At 46.8% G+C, this 21,227-nt stretch overlaps 1 protein-coding gene and 1 non-coding gene across 7 annotated transcripts in view; both read right to left on the bottom strand.

Annotated features, from left to right (window-relative positions):
* The window catches only part of grip2b (glutamate receptor interacting protein 2b), a 92,202-nt gene that overhangs the window by 33,974 nt on the left and 37,001 nt on the right, over nucleotides 1-21,227 (bottom strand). For 5 of the 6 annotated variants that reach the window (XM_007890480.2, XM_042339726.1, XM_007890477.2 and 2 more), the window contains exons 2-8: nucleotides 10,885-10,965; nucleotides 8,870-9,005; nucleotides 6,545-6,690; nucleotides 5,529-5,615; nucleotides 4,452-4,527; nucleotides 3,503-3,648; nucleotides 610-757 (exon numbers count right to left, since the gene is read on the bottom strand). In XM_007890480.2, the coding sequence (XP_007888671.1) occupies nucleotides 610-757; nucleotides 3,503-3,648; nucleotides 4,452-4,527; nucleotides 5,529-5,615; nucleotides 6,545-6,690; nucleotides 8,870-9,005; nucleotides 10,885-10,965 (820 nt within the window). Of the gene's footprint in view, nucleotides 1-609; nucleotides 758-3,502; nucleotides 3,649-4,451; nucleotides 4,528-5,528; nucleotides 5,616-6,544; nucleotides 6,691-8,869; nucleotides 9,006-10,884; nucleotides 10,966-16,662; nucleotides 16,708-21,227 lie in introns of those variants that run through there. The other variant, XM_007890479.2, reaches the window with a different exon arrangement.
* trnaa-cgc lies at nucleotides 15,180-15,253 on the bottom strand. Its single transcript has one exon. It is a non-coding gene; the product is annotated as a tRNA-Ala (tRNA).

Genomic DNA, 21,227 nt, shown 5'->3' on the forward strand with positions numbered 1-21,227 from the left:
TACAACGAGAAGGACAAGATTGCTCGCCAGACTGCGGAATCTCGAGATGAATAAAGGTCACTGCGTGAGGATACAACGTGAATTTTAAAATTCCAGAAAGGGGTAGAAAATGCCGTAAATAATAATAATAATAATAATAATAATAATTGTGCAATCACAATCTTAAAGAGCATCCGGACCAAATAATAAACAGTAATGATCCTTGCAGTTAATGTATCACGTCTTCGAGACGTCTCAAATATACGTCACGGAATATATACGATAATGTATTATTATTATTAAAGTAAAGTGGAGTGACTGTGTGTTTTGTGGGCGAAACACCCACTAGGATTCGTAAGTCCTGTGAAGTGCTTTGAGACGACCCGCGAGAATATCTAACCAGAAATGGTTCACCCCAAACAGTGGGAACTCGCTCCAAATGAATGTAGTTCTGGAGTGGAACTGTGGTGGGTTGGCACGTGGCACCTTTGGTCCCTGTATGTGACTCCGAGTTCCTAATGGCTAATCAATTTACCAATACCTGAGGATAAAGGCTTTGCTCAAGCCGTAGATGCAACAGGGTTATGGTCTCACGCTACAGTACATGTTCTTACGGGGGAGAAACCGTACCTGTCCACGATGCTCGCGGGCTTGATCTTATCGATAACTATGACTTGCTTGTTGCGGTGCATTCCTGTGGACAGAGAGATCCCCAGTGTTGATCCTGGAGACTTCGCTATTTCCACCAGCAAAGGCCCCGAGGCATTTGTCACCGTATCTGTAAGATGAAAAGAAATCGCGTTGAAACAAACGCTATCTGTGTAAGTCTCTTCCCTCTCTCCCCACCACTCTCCCCCCACTCCAATCCATCTCAATAAGAGACCGCACAATAACGGTACAGAACTCATGTGATTGAGGGTTTGCGCGCAGAGATTTTAACAATATTTTGTGGTTTTAATCATGCTTTTTTTTCTATTTTTCCCCCCAATTCTCCCTTCCTCAACATACACCCCAATCCACTTGAGAGTATATCCTGCGAAACGCTTTGAGACAGTTTCACAATCTGAAACTACATTAACTGTAAGGATTATTATTATGATTAATATTAATAACGAATAGTAAACAAGGGAAATTCACCCATTTCATGTTTACTTGTAGTTCAGGACAGCAAATAAATCAATCAAAGTGAATATACAGTGTGACCATAAGGTCTTATTTTTCAGCTACCCTATTATCTAAAAAAAAATCACCATTTCTTTAAGACTTATTAGACATCGTAATGGGATCAAGACTTTTTGGTCACCCTGTAGTATATAACAACTAAAAATAATAATGGATCCCTGGAGAGTGAGTCGGGCTATTTTGGCTCGTGAATATTTTGGCCAGTGATCTCTGAGATTATATTACTATTCATGTTTATTAGCCAGGATCCATTATCCCTGATATACATGCAATAGTCAATCCTATATCTAGTTTATTTTCTTGCTGTCTCAGCGTTCAGTTTCTGATAACACTGCAGTCTTAAAAAAAATGTCGCAAGGCTGGAGTAGTACTGCAGTTTATCTACAGATTAATTAGATATAGATTTGTACTGTGACACCTGCAGTATTGGAACGTGAGTTGCAATAGGTAATTCCTCCAAAATATACACCGCTCCACCCAAATGAGAATGGAATAATAAATAATAACAATCCTTGCATTTGATACAGCGCCCTGTCAGCGAGACGTCTCACAGCGCTTCACGGGATATACTTTAAAGTGAATTGACTGTCGATTTTGTGGGAGAAACGCGGCAGCCAATTGCTCTTTGGAGGTTTCCTGAGAGCCGAATATTGGGAGCTGCGGGGAACAAAGTTTTGTGGTGCTTCAATTAAGTCCATCGCTTTATTGTTGGGATGGAGTTATTTTATCTTCCACCCCCCACCCAATTCCTGCTCAATGTGTTCGATTTAAGCTCGAACCTTCATTAGCATCTTTGCACAACACAGAACTCGAGAGGAGCCGAGTTGGGGGAATCAGCGAGAATGTTCCATCAGGCGAATTGGATTTAATTTGTCTTCACTGAGAGGGTCACTAAAGGATGCTTCTCTTTGCCTGGGAAGCACTCAGACATGCAAATGAATGTTGCTCTCCGAGAACATGAAGGTCCCTTTAATTAGTGCAGCTTTAATTGACTGCACATGAGCAGAATCTTTTGGTTGGAGGCAAAGTGGGAGGCGTAGCAAATGTGGGGGGAGTTCATCTGCCCCAGAATATGTCCTAGGGAAACAGTTCCTGGCAGAGGTTCAAGGACATTATCTACCAAGTTGGTTCTCCGTGTCCTATCTGACTCCCCAGTCGGAGGTAGGGGCTACCTCTTGTTGCGGGAATACCTGCGCTTATCGAGACGAGGGATGTTATTGAATGTTGAGAGGTTGGAGGCTTGTAAGTGGCAGTCTGGTGGATTTCGGTAATCAAGTTTCTACCTCTGTGACCTGCTGACCCCATATCAACCTGCCCGCTCCCTCTGCTCTCCCCGCTGTGGCCTGCTCCATGTCCCCTGACCAGCCCAGCCCTTCAGCCTCGCTGCCCCCACTCTATGGAACCCCATCCCACAGTCCCTTCGCCTGGCTCCCTCCCTCGCTTCCTTCAAGGCGCATCTCAAAACCCTCCTCTTCCACCGAGCCTTTTGCGTTGTATTCGTACGTGGACTCAAGCTCACAAGAGGACGGTTCAGAGCTGATTATGTTACCCAGACAGAGTGGAGAATATTTGGAATAAACCACCCAGGGACTCGGCGGAGGCTGATTAGGGCATTAGGTATCTATTTGGTGATGATTGCAATTGAGAGGCATCGCACATTATAAATCAGGAAAACTTTTTTTTATACAACAAAAACCTTTGCGACGCAAACCAAATAGACACAAACGTCCTTTTACGTCTTGTACATTCCTGTGACTGGAGTCAAGGTGACAGAGCTTCGAGAGCGCTCCGGTTAACCTTGCTTTCATTGATAGCAGCAGATTTGTATCAGCTCACGTGCTGTTCCTTGAGGTTTTGTGCTGGGCAGAAGCTGCTGAATAGACTGGCTTTCTGTTGTTCCGCTCAGCGAGAGACGAGTCTTTGACTGGTCTTTGACGCATTGTGTCCAGGTAAAAGGTTATCGCACAACAGAATCTCTGCTTTCTTTGTGCAGAAATCCGTAGCTCTCAACCTTAGAGAAGCCTGGGAGGTGACTATTCTTCCTGCATCCCCCTTCTCCCATTTCCTCTCACCCCCTCTCCTCCTCTCCTCTTCCTCCTCCCCCACTCCCCCCCTCTCAGCCCTGTCCCCCTCTAACCGCCCCCCTCTGGTAGCCAGCACGCAAACAATTCACAATTACATATGCTCGTAAAGGTGCCAACGTACACCTGTAGCCTCCCCCGGTCATTGCAGCACTGAGAGTACTCGACTCCCAGGCTGCCACATACGAGACTCCCACCTCCTAACGTTCCATCGAGCGACGCTCTCAATGTCTCCGTCACCGTCTTGCCCCAAGACTTACCCATGATTGTAACGTCATATTCTATCTGGAAGGTGGCCTCCTGCCCACACTGCCTGATGATACTGAGGGCATCCGCGTGAGTAACATTGTGAAGTGCAATCCCGTCCACACTCAATAACCGGTCTCCAACTTTGAGTGTTCCCTCCCTACAAAAAGGGGGAACCCAAACACACAGAAACTTACACACTTTTTTTTTAAACTCTCCCTCTTTGGCTAAAAACTGGTACCAAACAATAAACCCGTTGCCAGACCTCTGTCCAGTGCCGTTTTATACTCAACAAGAACGACGACAACTTGTGTTTAGATAGCGCCCCTCTCACACAGGGTAGCGTCCCACATCGCTTGTCCACCCTAAGCAGATACCTGACCCACAATCACACCTTCAGAGGAGATTCAATCTGGTGCCAATTCACAGCCAGGAAACAAGTATTCGACCTGCTCCGAATTATTACTCTCTCCCAGGGGTGAGTCCAAGTAAAATATTGCATTACTGTGAGGAATATAGTGAATATAATAATTCAAAAGATTATCCATGTGGACTATAACTCGATTAGGTTTGAAGCAGTACAGACAAAGCCCACAGTAATTCAATGCCATCTCGGGTTTGAAAACCAACACTGATTCTGTCCTATTTGGCACTGCCACATAATAAGGGCACTGGATAGAGATCGGGGATGGGAACGCTGTTTGAAGTTTCCCTCCCTAACCCAATAACAACAACAACAAATTACATTTACACAGCGCCTTCCACGTCAGAGGAGGAGGGTCTTGAGACGGGTCTTGAAGGAGGCAGGGGAGGGGGGGGCGAGCGAGGCTGAGGGGCTGTGGAATGGAGCTCCAGGGGGTGGGGGCAGAGAGGCTGAAGGCCCGACTGCCAATGGCCACGAGGCCAATTGCCCTGCTCCACCACAGCCTACAGAATCCTGGGAGTGAGCGTAGAATACTTTACCTATCAGCGGGTCCACCGGGCCTGACGTAGGTCACAACCAGCGAACGTGACTTGTTCCAGTCTTCATGGGCTCCGCCTGAAAAACATCACAACAGACATTGTTCAGCTGGGTGTCTGACACCAGCTGAAGTCCGTCACCGTGGGTTAGAGGAATCTAGACCAGACTGAGAGTTCCGCATACACAGGGTGATCCACATCCTTAAATTGAGAACAGGAATAATATATATAGTTCAAAAGCAGACTACCTGACGAGAATGCACAGTTTGGTTTTCAAATAAAAAAAGGCTCGAAGGGCGACTGAGATGAGAAGACGTTTCATCCCACGGAGCAACAGACCCGCGGAGCAAACTCGTAACGAAAAGATGGACACTTCATTGATTAAATCCTTCAAAAACTAACTGGATAAGAATCTGCCAGAGAACAGTACTGGTGCAGATTGATAAAGGGCTGTGTGAAAATTGCAGTGGGCAAACAGTCCACTGGAATCATTGATTTTTGTGTAGTTTGATTGGGGGACAGGAATGGCTATAATAATCCTTGCGTTTGATAAAGCACCTTATCATGTGGTCGAGACGTCTCAAATCGCTTTAATAACGACAACAACAAACAAACAAACAACAAATTGTCTTTATATGGTACAAAGCGATCTGGTTGTGTGCGTTTTATATTTTGTGGGTGAATGGGGCCAGGATATAATAATCTTTACATTTGACACAGCGCCTTATCACGTCTTCGAGACGTCTCAAAGCGCTTCACAGGATACACTGTAAAGTGAAATTGACTGCGTACTTTGTGGGCGAAACACGGCAGCCGATTGCGGTGTCCCACAAACAGTCGTGGAGTGGAGCGATCAATTGATTATTATTTATTTATGAAGGAATTATTATCCCCAGAAAAGCGATCCACCAATCGACTAACAACCTACTTACTGCTAAGTGACCAGAGGCGTGTGTGTGGAGTAAGGAAACCTGCCCAACATTTCACCCTGTCCGGGAATCGAACCCGGGTCCTCTCGCTTGCGAGGCGGGTGCGCTCGCCACTGAGCTACAGGATAGAACACACACAAAAAAAACCAACCCCGTATCACAAAGCCAAAGCTGTTGCCTTCTTTGTACAGCGTGATCTCAATGGTCTTCGGGATGATACTCGAGCTGCTCTCAGGAACTAGGATTAAAAGAGGGGGGGAAAAAAATCAACATAAAATGCCATCTGAGGAAAAAGAGAGAGGCGCGCTCTCCCTCGCTCAGATAATGCGCTCTCAGGTCCCTCCGCGAGTAGTTTCCGCCCACCTTCGCCTCCCAACACACACGTGATTAAAAGTATAAAGCGTCAAATTTGTTAGGTTCCATTCTTCTGGATCAGTTCACCCAAATCTCAACCCCGTTTTAACGTGTGATTTTTCTCGGTGATTTTTCTCTTACTCTTCAAGATGGAACCCGGGGAATTTGGGGAATTTTTTTTTGTCTTTTTGTATTCAGCTACAAGTCCCTCCAAGATTAGGTACAGCGTCGATTAGATACAGAGTAAAGTTCCCTCTGCATTCGCCCAATAAAATCTTTGAAATCAACTTTGGAGATCAACCCTTCTCTCCTCTTTGAATATAACAACAATAATAATCTTTGCATTTGATACAGCGCCTGATCACGTCTTCGAGACGTCTCAAAGCGCTTCCCGGAATACAGTGTAAAGTAAATTGACTGTGTGATTTGTGGGCGAAACGCGGCAGCCAATTGCACACGGCAGCGTCTCACAAACAGGCGTGGATTGAGTGACCAAATTATCATTATTATTTATTTTTTTGAAGGGATTATTACAACCGGAAAAGCGATCCGCCAATCGACTAACAACCGGGTTCCTACTTACTGTTGGGCAAACAGAGGCGTGTGTGTGTGGAGTAAGGAAAATTGCCCAATGTTTCGCCCTGTCCTGCCCAGGAATCGAACCCGGGTCCTCTCGCTTGCGAGGCGAGTGCCCTAACCACTGCGCTACAGGACTCCACTCCTTCTGTCCTCTTTGAATGAATTGGCAACGTACCGTTGGGCTGACAAACCTTCCCGTTTAACGGAGAAGGGGAGAGAGCGAGAGGGTCTTACCCGAAGGAGGAAGCTCATACTCCACCTCCAGGACCACCCGCTCCCCAACGTTCTTCAGCAAGCTGATGATCTCATCGTGTCGCAGTTTGGTCAGGTTGATTCCGTTGACGGACTTAATGTAGTCTCCGATATTTAACTGATCGCTCCTACAAGAAGGGAAGGCAGCAATTCACTAACGTACAGGCCGTCATATCTCTCCTCTCCCCATTATTTGTCCCGCAACCAACGTTGTCTCCTGTTAAGACGCAGGTAAACCCTCAACCCTGTGGGTGGAGGTCAAACCTCTCTGCTGTTCCTCCTCAGCGCTGTGTGCTAAGGTTTTTGTACTTGAACCGAACTGAACCCAAAACGTTAAGGGATTAATAGAGCATCAAAAAGAACACAGACTGGATGCAGAAGTCTTTTTTAAAAAAAAGGGAAAAGGGTGAAAAAGAACCAGAACCCCAAAACAACCCCAAAATACCTTGCATTCCCTGCCCGAGTCTCTCTTTCAGTCCTTGTATTATTATTATTATCACTATTATTATTATTATTATTTTTGCTCTCGCTGAATTGTGTCCGGCAAACACCGTCCAGTAATAATTTTGAATAAGTTTTCATGTGGTACAACAACAACAACAACAAGATTGCATTTATAGAGCGCCTTTCACGTCGGGAGGACGTCCCAAGGCGCTGGACAGTTGGGTCGGGACCTGAGCATTGGGGGGAAATGGTCAGGGTGAGAGGAGGGAAGGGAGGGAGCGAGGAGGGGGTAGAGAGTCGAGAAGGGAGGTGAAGGCACGGTTGAAGAGAATGATAGGATGATAAAAGGTTCCAGGGCAATCATTGATGTAAAGCAGCTCTCTCTACAGAACGTAGGGTTAAAAAAACATCCACTGCTCACAGCCTAATCCGAGAGGATTGTTGCTGGTCACTCGGCAGTGTGTACAATCCAGAGAGGTGGTTCGTGCCCGGGATGGGAAGGTGGATGGTGTCATTTGGGCACCATCACTGAGGTTCGTTGTGGAGCGAAGGGGCAGGTTAGCAGCTCATAGTGGGATTATCGACCATCAATAATGAAGTGAGCGTTTTCACAGTGTCAGTCAACACTGTCAGGCTGACAAGACGATTCACACTGAACAGACAAGGCCTGTGCCCAGAGTATGTTTGGCTCCAGTTACTGCAGTCATTCCACGCACAGATTAGTTAGAGAAAGATGCCTGTGTTTACCATGACAGGGAGAGTGTATTTACCCAAACAGTGAGGGCTGTTGGCAGAGTCAATGTTCATCATTCGAACCCCAACAGTAAAGGCCGTTAGTGGGAAGAAATCCATCTCTCAGTCCGGTCTCAACTCAGCGCCTTTCAAACCATCCTCATCTTCTCATCACAACGCAATCACTCTGCGCTGAATCAGAAATCCCTGCAATTCCTTTCTGTATTTCTTTTCTTTTCTGAATGCCTCAACTAAATCTCCTTTCACTGTGTGGGGCTGCCTGTCTCACAAATATAAACTAATAATATAATAATAATCCTCGCATTTGATACAGCGCCTCATTACGTCTTCGAGACGTCTCACAGCGCTTCACAGAATATACTGCAAAGTGAATTGACTGTACATTTTGTGGGAGAAACAATGTTCGAGTAAAGAAGTTTATATTGTAGTTTCCTCGGCTTCTATTCCTATTTCCGCTATATGTGTCATTGTTTTTTTATCTCCCTAACCATTCCCTCCACTGCAGTTCTGGTCTCTCTCAGTTCTCTTTGCTCCGTTGAGAACGGATCAAGATTCCTTCAGCTCGCTTCATGACTCAGTGATATAAACCTATACTTACCTCTTTGAGCCTCTCTGAATCCTGCCCGCTTCTCTGTAAATCTTCAAAACTCCGCCATGCTTTGCACTTTCGTCAAGCTGCTCGCTCCGTGCAAAGTTATAGCACAGGACTTAAAATTATTTACAAAACAAATACTGTACCATTAAAGACTTAAGATGTGTGACAGAAATCATATCTTTCCAACACAACTGTATACAGAGAATCTTCTGTCTACAGAGAATCTTCCCGACCTGCGCCTAATACTTTCTGGAATTGGGTAAAGTGGGATGGGGTCCATCCGGGGAGAGAGAGAGAGAGAGATATATATATATATAGAGAGAGAGAGAGAGCGCATTCCATTCTGACGATCTCTCTCTGGGATTTCCAGGTGTCGGTGGGACGTGTGGAAATCTCAGTTTGGTTTGGAGATTCTTAAGCAACGGTGATGGGTTTCCGCGTGTGTCAGACACCCCCGGCTGCCCCCCAAAATAAAGAAAATATACACACTCGCGCGCACATGTTCTAACCCTCACCTTGCAGCCAACCCTCCGGGTCGCAGGTTTGACACTCTGGGCTTGCCATCCTTGTCAGTCCCTCCAGATATGGTCAGCCCCAAGGTGCTGCCCTCCTTCTTGATAAGTTCCACTATCGTAACTCCCCTCAACTCTTCTGTGGAAGGGAAACAATGGTGGTGTTTCAGACCGACACTCAACTGTACAACTTTCAGCGCCTTGGGACGCATTTTGTATTGTATTGACATCAGATTGTACAGCGTCGCTTGGGTTTCGCATTTAAGTCTCGAAGACGTGATAAGGCGCTACATCAAGAAGCAAGGATTATTATTATAATTATAATTAAACCAAAGATTTTACAGCTCTCCCCCACCTCTTACTGGCTATGTGTGTTAACAGCAACAACAACCAAATGTGCTTATAGAGCGCCTTTCACAACAGGAGACCATCCCAAGCCACACAGACCAGGGAGGTTCGATGTCTGTTCTGGGACTTTATCTGAGGTTCCCGTTATTTTTATTGGTTTGTGTGAATTGGGGTGAGTGGCAACTGGAGACTCAGTAGATGGATAGGAGCAGCTGTAGGGGGGTTTGGGAAAGATTTCACCGTCCCCCGCTGGTTCTGCCATTCTTTGGAGGAAGCAGCTGCCCTCTGCTTTGAGCTCCCTCACCCCCCCACTCCCTCACCTCCCCCTCCCTCACTTCCACCTCCCTCACCCCCCCCCCCCCACCCTCCCTCACTCCCCGCTGCCCCCTCTCCGACAGATCAGAAACATGATGTGGCCCATTAACAGTAGCGCCTGCAGGGAAACGGGCTTCCATGTTAAATAACGATAGGAATCCTCGCATTTGACGCGGCGCCTGATCACGCCTTCGAGACGTCTCAAAGCGCTTCACAGGGTAGACCGTCAAGCGAAGTGACTGTGTGTATTTCTACAAAACTGCAGGACGCCTATCTCAATCCTACAGATTGAGCCATCAGTGTCCCCCCGTGTAGCAGGAGGGTTTCGTTACAGTAATTTCGACTCGAGACAATCGCTCACTCTCAAACTTTTTTTCCGATTCAGGCACGCACTGGCCGGGGGCAGTTCTGCTCCTGTACAGAACCCAGCTCTGTTGTCAGGCCCGCAGTGACAGATGAGCACAGAGCAGCTGCCAAAAGGCTCACACCGAGGAGTTGAATAGAAATAAAACACTCATCATCTTCCACCGCACTTCGGTTGGACACTTTCCAAGTCTCCCTGTGAGCAGCAAAACTTTTCTAACGTTCCTCTCGCTCTGCTCTTTCCACCGCCAAGGAAATTACTGTCTATTTCAGTGGAGCAGGGAATTTAATAATAATAATAATAATAATCCTTGCATTTGATACTGGGCCTTGTCACATCTACGCGACGTCTCAAAAGCGCTTCGCGGGATACGCTGTAAAGTGAATTGACTGTATATTTTGTGGGCGAAACCCGGCAGCAATTTCTGCGTCCCAATTTCTCCCACAAATGGACTTCACAAGACAATTCATTGGGCATCTATCGAAGAGGGTGTGGAATGGTAAATAAGCCATGTGGCCCATCCAGGCCCTTCCCACACAGTGGGATAACTTACTGACACCGTCCAATAATACAGTGCCTGTTCCTGGGACATTGATGGGTAGGGCTATGCTGAGCTAATGGGTGCAGACTCCTTGCTGGTGTGAGAAAGGGAGCCTGGAGATGCTGGGGAGGAGGGGAGAGAGGAGGAGAGAAGGGGAGAGGAGAGGGCAGGGGAGAGAAGTAGGGAAACTTTTTTCGAAAAGCTGCCGCATTTGGCCCACAAAATACACAGTCACTCCACTTCACCGTAGATCATGTGAAGCGCTTTGAAACGTCTCGAAGATGTGATGAGGCGCTGCGTCAGATGCAAGGATTATTATTAATTATTATTATTAAGTTCAAGTGAGACAACTCTCTCCCATCTCCACCTCCCCTCACCCGCCCCCCACCCACACACACACACAGTTTGAAACTTTGCCGGTAAAAAAAAAAGCAGTAAAGCTCCACATACCTGGTATGCTCTGCCTCCTCGTAGCCAGGCTAGTCTCTGTCCCCGCAGACTCCTTGCTCCCCTTTGAATAAGGCCCATCATCTGAAACAAAACACAAGGTGTGGGTTAGATAATGGATAAGAATAACACTAATAATCCTCGCATTTGATACGGCGCCTTACCACATCTTTGAGACGTCTCAGAGCGCTTCACAGGGTGCAAGGTAAAGTGGAGTGACCGGGCGTCTTGTGGGCAAAACGCGGCAGCCAATTGGGCACAAATTCAGATTCTCATTCCTGCCTGGGGTGGGGAGGAAGGAGAGGGCCTGAGCTTGTTCAGCTCCTTCTTCTTTGCACGAGACAAAGACACCCATGTGTTGGTACTCATGGCACACCTCTCCTCTCTCTCCAAATGGATCCAACATTATTCAGGAAGGCAATCAGACCCTAGCTGCCAATGACATTATTTTTGAGCTATTAAGGCCACACCACAGTTCACAAGTCCACCTAAAGAGGCAATAAAATATAGACACAGTAATTATCAATTCCTCGCACTCATTTCCATTCAGACCCAATTGCCAGTAGAAGGTTGACTGTCAGTGTTTGACTCGAGATGTCGCCCTTCTGATGAGACCTCATATTGAAGTCTTACCCATCTATTGAGGTGGACGTTAAAGATCCCACGGCACTATTCGACAACAGAAAGACATTCCTTTCAGTTCTCCTGACAAAATTCCTTAGCGACTCCATGGCTGTTTGTGGGACTTTGCTGTGGAAAACTGGTTACCTCGTTTACCTACAAAATTCACAGTCACTGCAATTCACACTAAATACTACTTTGAGGCATCCCAATGTAAAAGGCACCATATCAAATATAGTCAACAGCTCAGAGGAAACAGCGCCTGACTGGGTGGAAGAAACATATGAACATATTCACTCTCTGCAGGTGAACTTGGTAGAAACAGGACACTGAGCATCAGTGAGGCTCCAGTTGATTATCACTAAAGAACCGTCAGTGAAGGCCATTATTGGCGCTATTATTGAACGGCAATGTCAATGCTCGCCAAGTCCTTTTGGCGCCAGTCAGTTCATTGGGAAAATTCAATAGAACGAGAGGAAATCAGTTCCATTTGCTTTATCACATGTCCAGCCTGACTGTTGACTTCAGCTAATTTGAGGTCAAGCGAAATCGAGGCTGACCATTAAGTAAATGAAGCAGAATTAGCCCCGCAGGGAATGAATTCTACAGCGGTTGGTTGATGTGTCCTGTTACAAAGTGGCTGAGTCAGGAGCTCCTTTCACTTTGTTGCACAGAACGGATTCCGAAGCCACGATCTGAACCTTTGTGAAGCCCAGAAGAAAAAAAAATCGGGTCACTTCAATCCACGACTGTTTGCGGGACCCTGTTCAGGGCGATTGGCTGCCGAGTTTCGCCCACAAAGTATACATACAGTCAATTCACTTTACAGTCTATTCTGTGAAGCGCTTTTGAGACGTCTTGAAGACGTGATGAGGCGCTGGATCAAATGCAAGGTTTATTATTTGATTTTTGTCCTGGCAGTCGCTTGACATTCCCTGTCCCAAACTATATACTGCATCCCCAAGATATTATTCTCTCTCAGAAATCCATCTGATATGTTCTTGAAACAGCAGAGAAAGGAAAAGATGGAAAAACAAACTCATTCATCATTCAAAGGAACCGGTTGCGTTCCTTAAAAGCGTTGTGATAGTTTCTGTCACATTTATTTTTTTAGACAACTATTGAGACTCCTTTTCAAATGGAACCAGCTCTGGAGGTGGCGATACTTTGCGTTCAAAGTCCTTCGCCTCCTAGATAGTGATTAAAAATAGCATCGCAATAAAATGATACGTTCCCGGGCTGAGAGGAATCCTTTCCTGCATTCCCCGTGGCTCTCCTTCTCTGGCCAAAACCTGCTCCCCTCTGGGGGCCTCACTGACTGGAGGCGTCCCAGCACAGTTCAGTTCAGTATAACAGAGCAAGTGCTTTGACCTGACCAAGAAACCCAGGAAGGCAATGCTCATGAGTACATGGAGTCCTGTAGCTCAGTGGTTAGAGCACTCGCCTCGCAAGCGAGAGGACTTGGGCTCGATTCCCGGGCGGGACGAAACGTTGGGCAAGAGTAAGGTCTTCAGGCACGACCTGAAGATGGGGGAAGGAAGGGGGCAAGGCGGAGGGAGGGATAGAAGAAGAGTGTTTCCAGAATTTCAGGGCGTAGCGGCTGGAAACCACACGCAGTTCAGCTTCACGCTGCACAGCGTTCGCACGGGGCGTTCGGTTTCTCACGCGAGTCTTTTTTTTTTCAAAAAAAAGTATTTTTTTATATATCATTGAAATTATCTTCTCGGAAAGCGCTGCACAGTCAACCTGGCGAGAAACTGCTGTGCCAAGGATCCTGATGGGAAAAAAATTGGCCGGGGATCTAAGTGCTCTCAGCTGCCTGTTTTTAAGCACAGTTGGAAGTAACAGCCAGGATGCCAGAGCTGCTATCGGAAGCCAAGCCAGGAATTCAGTCATAGCGGGAGCTCACAGGCCATTATACCAAAGCTCTGTTACCCTGCATGAATGCACATATCCCTTACACAGCGAACAGGGGTCAGTACAGCCAGTGTCGTGATGGGAGACACTACAGTCAACAGTGAACCCCCAAAACAACCAATTCTGTCCTGAATGCAAAAATACCGCAGATGTTGGAAATCTGAAATAACAGCAGAAGTGGCTGGGAAACACTCAGCGGGTCAGGCAGCATCTGTGGAGAGAGGGAGGTGGGTTAACGTTTCAGGTCGATGACCTCTCGTGGAATGCACACTCTCGGTATCCACCTGAAATGTTAGCCCACTCTCCTCTCTCCATAGATGCTGCCTGACCCGCTGAGCGTCCCCAATTCTGTCCTGACGTCAGTGAAGCCAAGGTCAGGAGGTGAGTAGAGGGGAGGATTGAATGAGTGGCCAACTGCTTCCTACTCACACACTCTGCCCCACTGAACGTAGAGAGAAAGTATTTCATTCACAGAGTCAGAGAATGGTTTGTCCTCTGAGTGCTCCCCCGTTGCCCGCCACGGTAGGTTTTAGATTTATTCTGGCTTTTGATAAGCCTGTATATTATATTTCTTCCAGCTCAAGCACTTTCTCTGTAACCTGATCACTGAAGGAACGCTTCCACCTTGAATCCTGATCTTGCAACGTAGCTATGCAATTTCTAGCTGATTAAACTCCAACTGACACTCCGGCTTCCCCGAGCCTTGGCTCTCACCATATTCATCCAATACTATCCCGAGGTAAGCACTGCGAATCCCTACGGGGAGAGAGTGCGCACTCCATTCCAGACAAAGGGGAAACCTCCCAGTTTAAGTGACATACATACGCAGAACTTCTCAGCAAAAAACGATAATAATTTGGTCACTCAATCCACAACTGTTTGCGGGGACGCTGCTGTGCGCAATCGGCTGCCGCGTTTCGAAGACGTGATAAGGCGCGGTATCAAATGCAAGGATTATTACTGCGTACGATTTGGTTGGGATGCTCTTTCAGGTTGCGATTGCACGCGTCAAGGCGCACGGAAAAAATATTCAGGTTCCGATCCAAAGCCCGTGTTCTTCACAGGAGGACGCCTTGCGCACATCATAATATAATATAATATTCCTTGATCCGTGCGCAATCATGTCATTACTGTTAAATAGGCACTTTTGAAACTTGTTCGAGAAGCTCGTACTGATTGAGGGAAATGGAAATGTGTGAGAGGGTAATTATCATCATCAGCAGCGCCAGCAATAGCATGGAAACAGAATGCCAGGAACACACACACCCGACACTGGGTGAGAGTGTCAGTAACAACAACAATTTTACATTTAGATCATGCCTCGCAGAGCTCACTGGGAGTCCGAGCTAAAGGTACGCAATGTGACCAATGCTTTCGAATTGACTTAAGGTGGGCTTTAAAGTTGGGGAGGGGGGGGGCAAGGCAGAGGGGATGGAGTTCCAGAACAGCTGTAATCTTTCCTGGTCATTTTATGATAATAATAATAATAATAATAATAATCCTTGCATTTGATATAGAGCCTTATCGTGTCTTCGAGCCGTCTCGAAGCACTTCACAGAGAATACTGTAAAGTGTAGCGACTGTATATTTGTGTGTCCCACAAACAGTCGTGGATTGAGTGACCAATTATTATTTTTTTCAAAAAATGTTATGGAAGGGATTATTACCCCCGGAAGAGCGATCTATCTGCCAATCGACTAACAACCTGCTTACTGCTGGGTAAACAGAGGGGTGTGGAGTAAGGAAACTTGCCCAACGTTTGGCCCTGCCCGGGAATCGAACCCAGGTCCTCTCGCTTGCGAGGCGAGTGCTCTAACCACTGAGCTACAGGACTAACGTGCCAATACCAAAGATCCCCCTCCCTCCCTCTCCTAGATTTGAGGTGCCGTGTACCAGATAGGCAGTGCCTCTCCCCTCACCCCCTCATTTAGAGGCGGCTCGATATTAGATACAAGTTTTGTGAGAGCAGCCAACACGTTGAGCTGACTCAAGCATCCTATGACAATCACTGCCATTTGTATGGATCAGAGCAGGAATCTTATTGCGAGATATTGCCTGGCTTCTGCTCTTAATTAAATCTGATAACCCCAGCGCCCGATTCTCGCTCGCGACGGAAACAGCTCTGAACGCCTGCATGCGTCACGGCAAACGAGATTCTCAGCAAAACCGAGAAATGAACTAAAACGGCGTTCGATCCGACACATCTCCCGGGTCGAAGAGGAAGGTCTTCGGGCTCGATCGGAAGATGGGGAAGGAAAGGAAGGGGCAAGGCGGAGGGAGGGATAGAGGGAGAGTGTTCCAGAGTTAGTGGATCATCCATTTTATCCTCACGCTATCAGCCCCGATCCAAAGCCGTCTAATAACGTACACCGCGAGAGGTCTGAGTTGGTGTACACTGCACACGTCTCCAGAGTAACACAGACAACCGAACCTCTGCTTTATTGTGTCAGCTTTGTCCTCTCTTATCGTTGGTGGGTCAGCCTCATTAGCATGTCTCCCGAGGCCTATCTCTACATTCGTCATTGGGGTCATGATCCAGAGTGTCAATACTCAGTGCAGCAACACGTTAACCATTTAAGCCATCTCTCCCTCCCTGATAAATAAATCATCCAACTCCCACGCACCTCAAAAGAAATGAATCGTGATTTGACCCTGAATACCAGACATTGACAGGTATTATTTTCCTATTAGGGGTAGTTCCCGATGCTATCACCAAGACATTGATGGAATGGGAGGCTTTTCTGGTATGGAAAGCAAAGGCATTACTGGCTGTTTGATCGATAACTACCTGAAGCCACAGAAACCTGGCGACTTGAGAGAATCTTTGCTGTCTCGGAGTCTGTTGTTGATGTGCAATGTCCAATTAAATAAACTTTGTGCACAAGGCGCTATCGTAACTTTGGATAAAATAAATGCTTGAAACAGATACCCAAGAGCTGCTCGGTTCCTGTATGATTGCATTTGATACAGCGCCTTATCACGTCTTCTTGACGTCTCAAAGCGCGTCACAGGATACACTATAAAGTGGATTGATTGCATATTTTCTGGACGAAACGCAGCAGCCAATTGCGCACAGTGGGGTCCCCACAAACAGTCGTGGATTGAAGTGACCGATTTATTATTATTTTTTTGGAGGGATTATTACCCTGGGAAAGGCAAACCGCCAATCGACTAACAACCGGGTTCCTACTTATTCCTGGGTAAACAGAGGCGCGTGTGTGTGGAGTAAGGAAATTTACCTACGGTTTCCGTAGGAGAATATCAGGACAGACATCAGAAAATATTTCTTTGCAGAGGAGAATTAAGACTAGACGGGGTGAGCAGACACGGTTGTTGAGGCCAGAATACAGGTTGGTAATAAATGATTGAAAGCAGACAAATGGTCCGTCAGCAATTCTCAGTCAATAATAAATCATCTACCAAAGGCGAAGTCGAAGAGATAACATAACAGTAATAATCCCTGCACTTGATGGATGGTGCCTTTCACATCGGGAGGACATCACACAGCACTCTTGTAGGATTTTACTGTAAAGTAACTGTGTATTTTGCGGTTAATTTGCTCGTATCAATGTCCTGCAAACAGCTATGAAGTGAATGCTCAATTTTATGTGGGGATTGTTCAGGGCACCGGGAGAAATTCTCTTTTGAATCGTGCCGAGGGATTGTTAATGTCCACTTGAACAGCCTGGTGGGACTTCAGTTTATCTTCTCATCCAAAGGACGGCACCTCAAGCAATAATAACAATCCTCGCATTCGATACAGCGCCTGGTCACGTCTTCGAGACGTCTCAAAGCGCTTCACGGAACATACTGTAAGGTGAATCAATGGTATATTTTGTGGGCGGAAGCCAATTGCGCACAGCAGCGTCCCATAAACAGTCGTGGATTGAGTGACCACAATTTCCTACATTTGCAGCGCTCTGGCAACACCTCATTATTGGACAGGTTGCACCAGGAATTAATCTTTCAATTGAGGTCCCATCTGCCTGTTCAGATGGCATTGCAGAATGGCTCCCAGTGAATTAACTCTACGACCATTGCCTTTATATGAAGCAGTGCTCTGCTGGGAAGGGTTGGATTTCATGCCAGAACATTGCCGTACAGTCCTTTACCTTGAAAGTGGCCTCCAACTGTGTCCTTTAATAGGTTAGTGTTAGGTTTGCTGACTCGTGTTGTCTCGAAACCCAAACTTTTGGGCTGATGTTACGTGCACAAGACAATTCCATTTCACGGCAGAGAAAATCAAGTGACAGATTTTGTTTCATATTAAAAAGGTCAATTTGCGATGCATTAGCGCACAGTGCTCTAGAATGAGACAGACTACAGTTACCCAGATGAGCTCAACTGAGAACACACCCCTTCCAATAGATGTTACACTAAGTGTACACATTCAAACCGTTACAAAAGCCACAATCCAATATATTTTTAGTTGCTTCACTCAGCATCATAGAGGCCACAAACTACTTGCAGTGAACAAGAGAGACCAGATGCTGCAGATAATATTCTGACAGATACTATGGATTATATGACCATATCTTTTTTGAAGCTTTCTCCCCACAGCGCAATGGATCGACGTACCAACTGCACTTGAATGTTGCAGATTCAGATGTTGCTCTGTGCTGATTTAGTCAGGGCATCGGCTGAACTGCTCCAATTTCTTTCACTCAAGTGTGCGTGGACATAGGCTGGAGATGATATCAAGACTGTTCAAGTGGACTTTAAGGATCCCACGATTCAAGAAGAGAAAGGAGTTTCTCTCTCTCCCGGTGTCCTGGCCCACAGTCCCCCCCCAAATAAAACTGGTCACTCACTCCTTAGCTGTTTGTGGGACACTGCTGCATGCAATTGGCTGCCGTGTTTTGCCCACAAAATACACAGTCACTCCACTTTACATTATACCCCGTGAAGCGCTTTGAGACGTCTCAACGACGTGATAAGGCGCTATATCGAATGCAAGGATTATTATTATTTTCTCCGCGGTTAACGAGCTGGGTTCAGGGCGGAAGGAGAACTGTTTTGTTTTTGTTTAAAAATGACCATTGTCTCTATACTTACTCTTCTGTTTCAGACGATGCAGAACAATATCATCTAAAACATAAGAGTGGGCAAAGGTATTGGAACCATCGGAAGAGCAGAGAAGTCTTTATCCGTAAGGGAGTTTGTGTGTTTTCCCTTGTTTTTCTGGCTTTTCCTACAAACCATATTGCACATCAGAAACACAGAGAGCAAATGATCTGGTGGCCTTGCCAAACCTTCTCTATCATGCTCTCCACAAGGCCATAATGCCAAGTGTCAGCCTGGCTCTGCTGGTAGCAATCTCGCCTGTGGATCCAGATGGTGAGGGTTTAAATCCCACAAAGGGATTCCGATCTCACTTATTGTGCTCTGAGATGGCGTCCGGTGTGAAGGGCGCTATATAAATGCAAGTTGTTGCTGTCTTTCAACCGGCCAGCCCCATCATCATAGAATCGTAGAATTATACAGCTCAGAAGGAGACCATTCGGTCCATTATGTCTGTGTCAGCTCTTTGAAAGAGCTGTCCAATTCAATCCCACTGCCCCCGCTCTCTGTAAACTTGTCTTCCCCAAAGTTACCATTTGTCACCCTCTCTTCAACCCTCAGTCACTTCTTTCACGAAAAAAANCCTTTGGATGTTTGGATACTCTTTACACATTTGTGTCAGACGCCCAAGTGACCAAAACAACAGCTCAGCCCATTGCCACCCGCAATCACAGCACTGTTACTGTCTGTCAACCTGACCTCACATTACGGACACTTTTACTGTCTGTCTACCGGAGGCTGTCACTGTCTCCAGATGTCTGCAGAACTTGCCGTGCTCCACCACATCACAAACACAAGACAACAAAACAACAACAAATGATTTACACGGCGCCTTTCACGTCGGGAGGACGTCCCCAGGCACTGGACAGTCAGGGATTTGGACCCGAGCTGGGGGTTGGGATCAGGAGGTGGGAGGGAGGGCGGGGACGGTAGGAGTAGGAGGGTGACCATAACTGTGGTCGAAGAGGAGGGTCTTCAAGGAGGCAAGAGAGGGGGCAAGGCAAAGGGGCTGTGGAATGAAGTTCCAGAGGGTGGGGACAGAGAAGCTGAAGGCCTGACCGTTGATAGTGGGAGGGGGCCTGGGGGGGGGAACGTGGAGCAGGCTGGAGCCCGCTGAGCAGAAGGAACAGGCAGCAGGGACAGATTGCCCTTGTTTTAGGTGCCGAATCAGAACTCAAAGAGTTAACTAGACCTGGCAGCGAAGCAGTCAGAACAACTCAACGGAGTCTTGAAATGAGGAGTGTAACGAAAGCCCCCAAAACGAGATGACCTCTTGGTCTCGAACTCAAAGAGCCTTCTACATTCTCTCTGCCAACATCCTGTGACCTGACTTCTCTGATGTCTACCTCAAACATCTCCAACCCGAAGCAGTTGTTGCAATCGCAACTACTGACCGAAAAAGGGTAAAGGAACAACATGGGTGTGTGTCAGCCCGGCTCAGTTGGGAGCAATCTCGTCTCCCAGTCAGAAGGTTCAAGCTCCGACGTACTGAGGCTGGGAGCGTGTTCCATTGTCAGAGGTCCCGTCGTTGGGATCAGACCTTAAACCAAGGGAACGTCTGCCTGTTTCAGGAGGACATTAAAGATCTCCTGACAATACTCGAAAAGAGAAAGGAGTTTCTGTCTCCCGGTGTCCTGGCCAACAACAATCCACACAAATAAAATGGGTCATTCGCTTCATGGCTGTTTGTCAGACATCACTGCTCGCAAATAGCCATCTGCGTTCTTCCACCAATACAATAACTACAATTTACAGTACATCTGTGAAGCACTTTGAGACAGTCTGACATCACTCTTCCTTTTAATTTATGGTGTGAGCCAGTTGTCACACATCACAAAGCTCCTGTTAACCAACCTTTCGCTGGCGGCCGATATAAACGAGCCTTGAATTTCACTTTGTGTGAATCTATTCGCTGCTTCAGGGAGACCTCAATGTTGCGAGTGCAATAACAGCCAGAGAGCCACTCGATTTGAGTTGTGGTCAAGGCTCGCAGCCAGCTCCGATTTCTGATCGCACAGCTGTGGATTTCATTGAAGGGATGCTGACTTCACGAGCTGCGCTGTCTGCCAGGCTCGTGAAGCGAAGACGTGAACCATTTGGGAATGTTTCGTCCAAACCGAAACATGCCTTTGCGAGGAAAACAAATGCTCAAGACTCTTCTGCTTCTTTAATAATAATAATAATAATAATAACCCTTGCATTCGATACAGCGCCTCATCACGTCTTCGAGACGTCTCAAAGCGCTTCACGGGATACGCTGTAAAGCGAATTGGCTGTAGGTTTTGTGGGCGAAACGAAGAAGGGGTTGTTGACAATGCAGTGCTCTTTAAAGAGCTGAGTCCATTTCACAGCTTGTTTTTTTGTCTGGTGTCTGGCCCGCACGGGAACCCAGCACCACGCTTAAGAGTATCGAAACCAGACGGAGTTCCGCACGTGTATGCCACCAACATGTGGAGACGCCTGTCTTTAAAGAGCTGCCTCCAACTCCACAGACTCCCTGTGCCATACAGCAATAAAATAAGTGACTGTTACAAGGACCCACAATCAGTATCAGGCCTTCGGGACATCTCAAAGCGCTTCGCAGAATTTACTGTAAAGTGAAGTGACTGGGTATTTTGTGAACCAAACACGGCAGCCAACTGCACACGGCAGCGTCCCACAAACAGTCGGGGGTTTGAGTGACCAACTTATTATTTTAAAAATGTCTTTTTCCGGGATATACAATTCGTGCCTTCAAAGTAGTTCGG

This window comes from Callorhinchus milii, unplaced genomic scaffold (genome assembly GCF_018977255.1).
Source record: "Callorhinchus milii isolate IMCB2004 unplaced genomic scaffold, IMCB_Cmil_1.0 Scaffold12, whole genome shotgun sequence".
Taxonomy (NCBI): Eukaryota; Metazoa; Chordata; class Chondrichthyes; order Chimaeriformes; family Callorhinchidae; genus Callorhinchus; species Callorhinchus milii.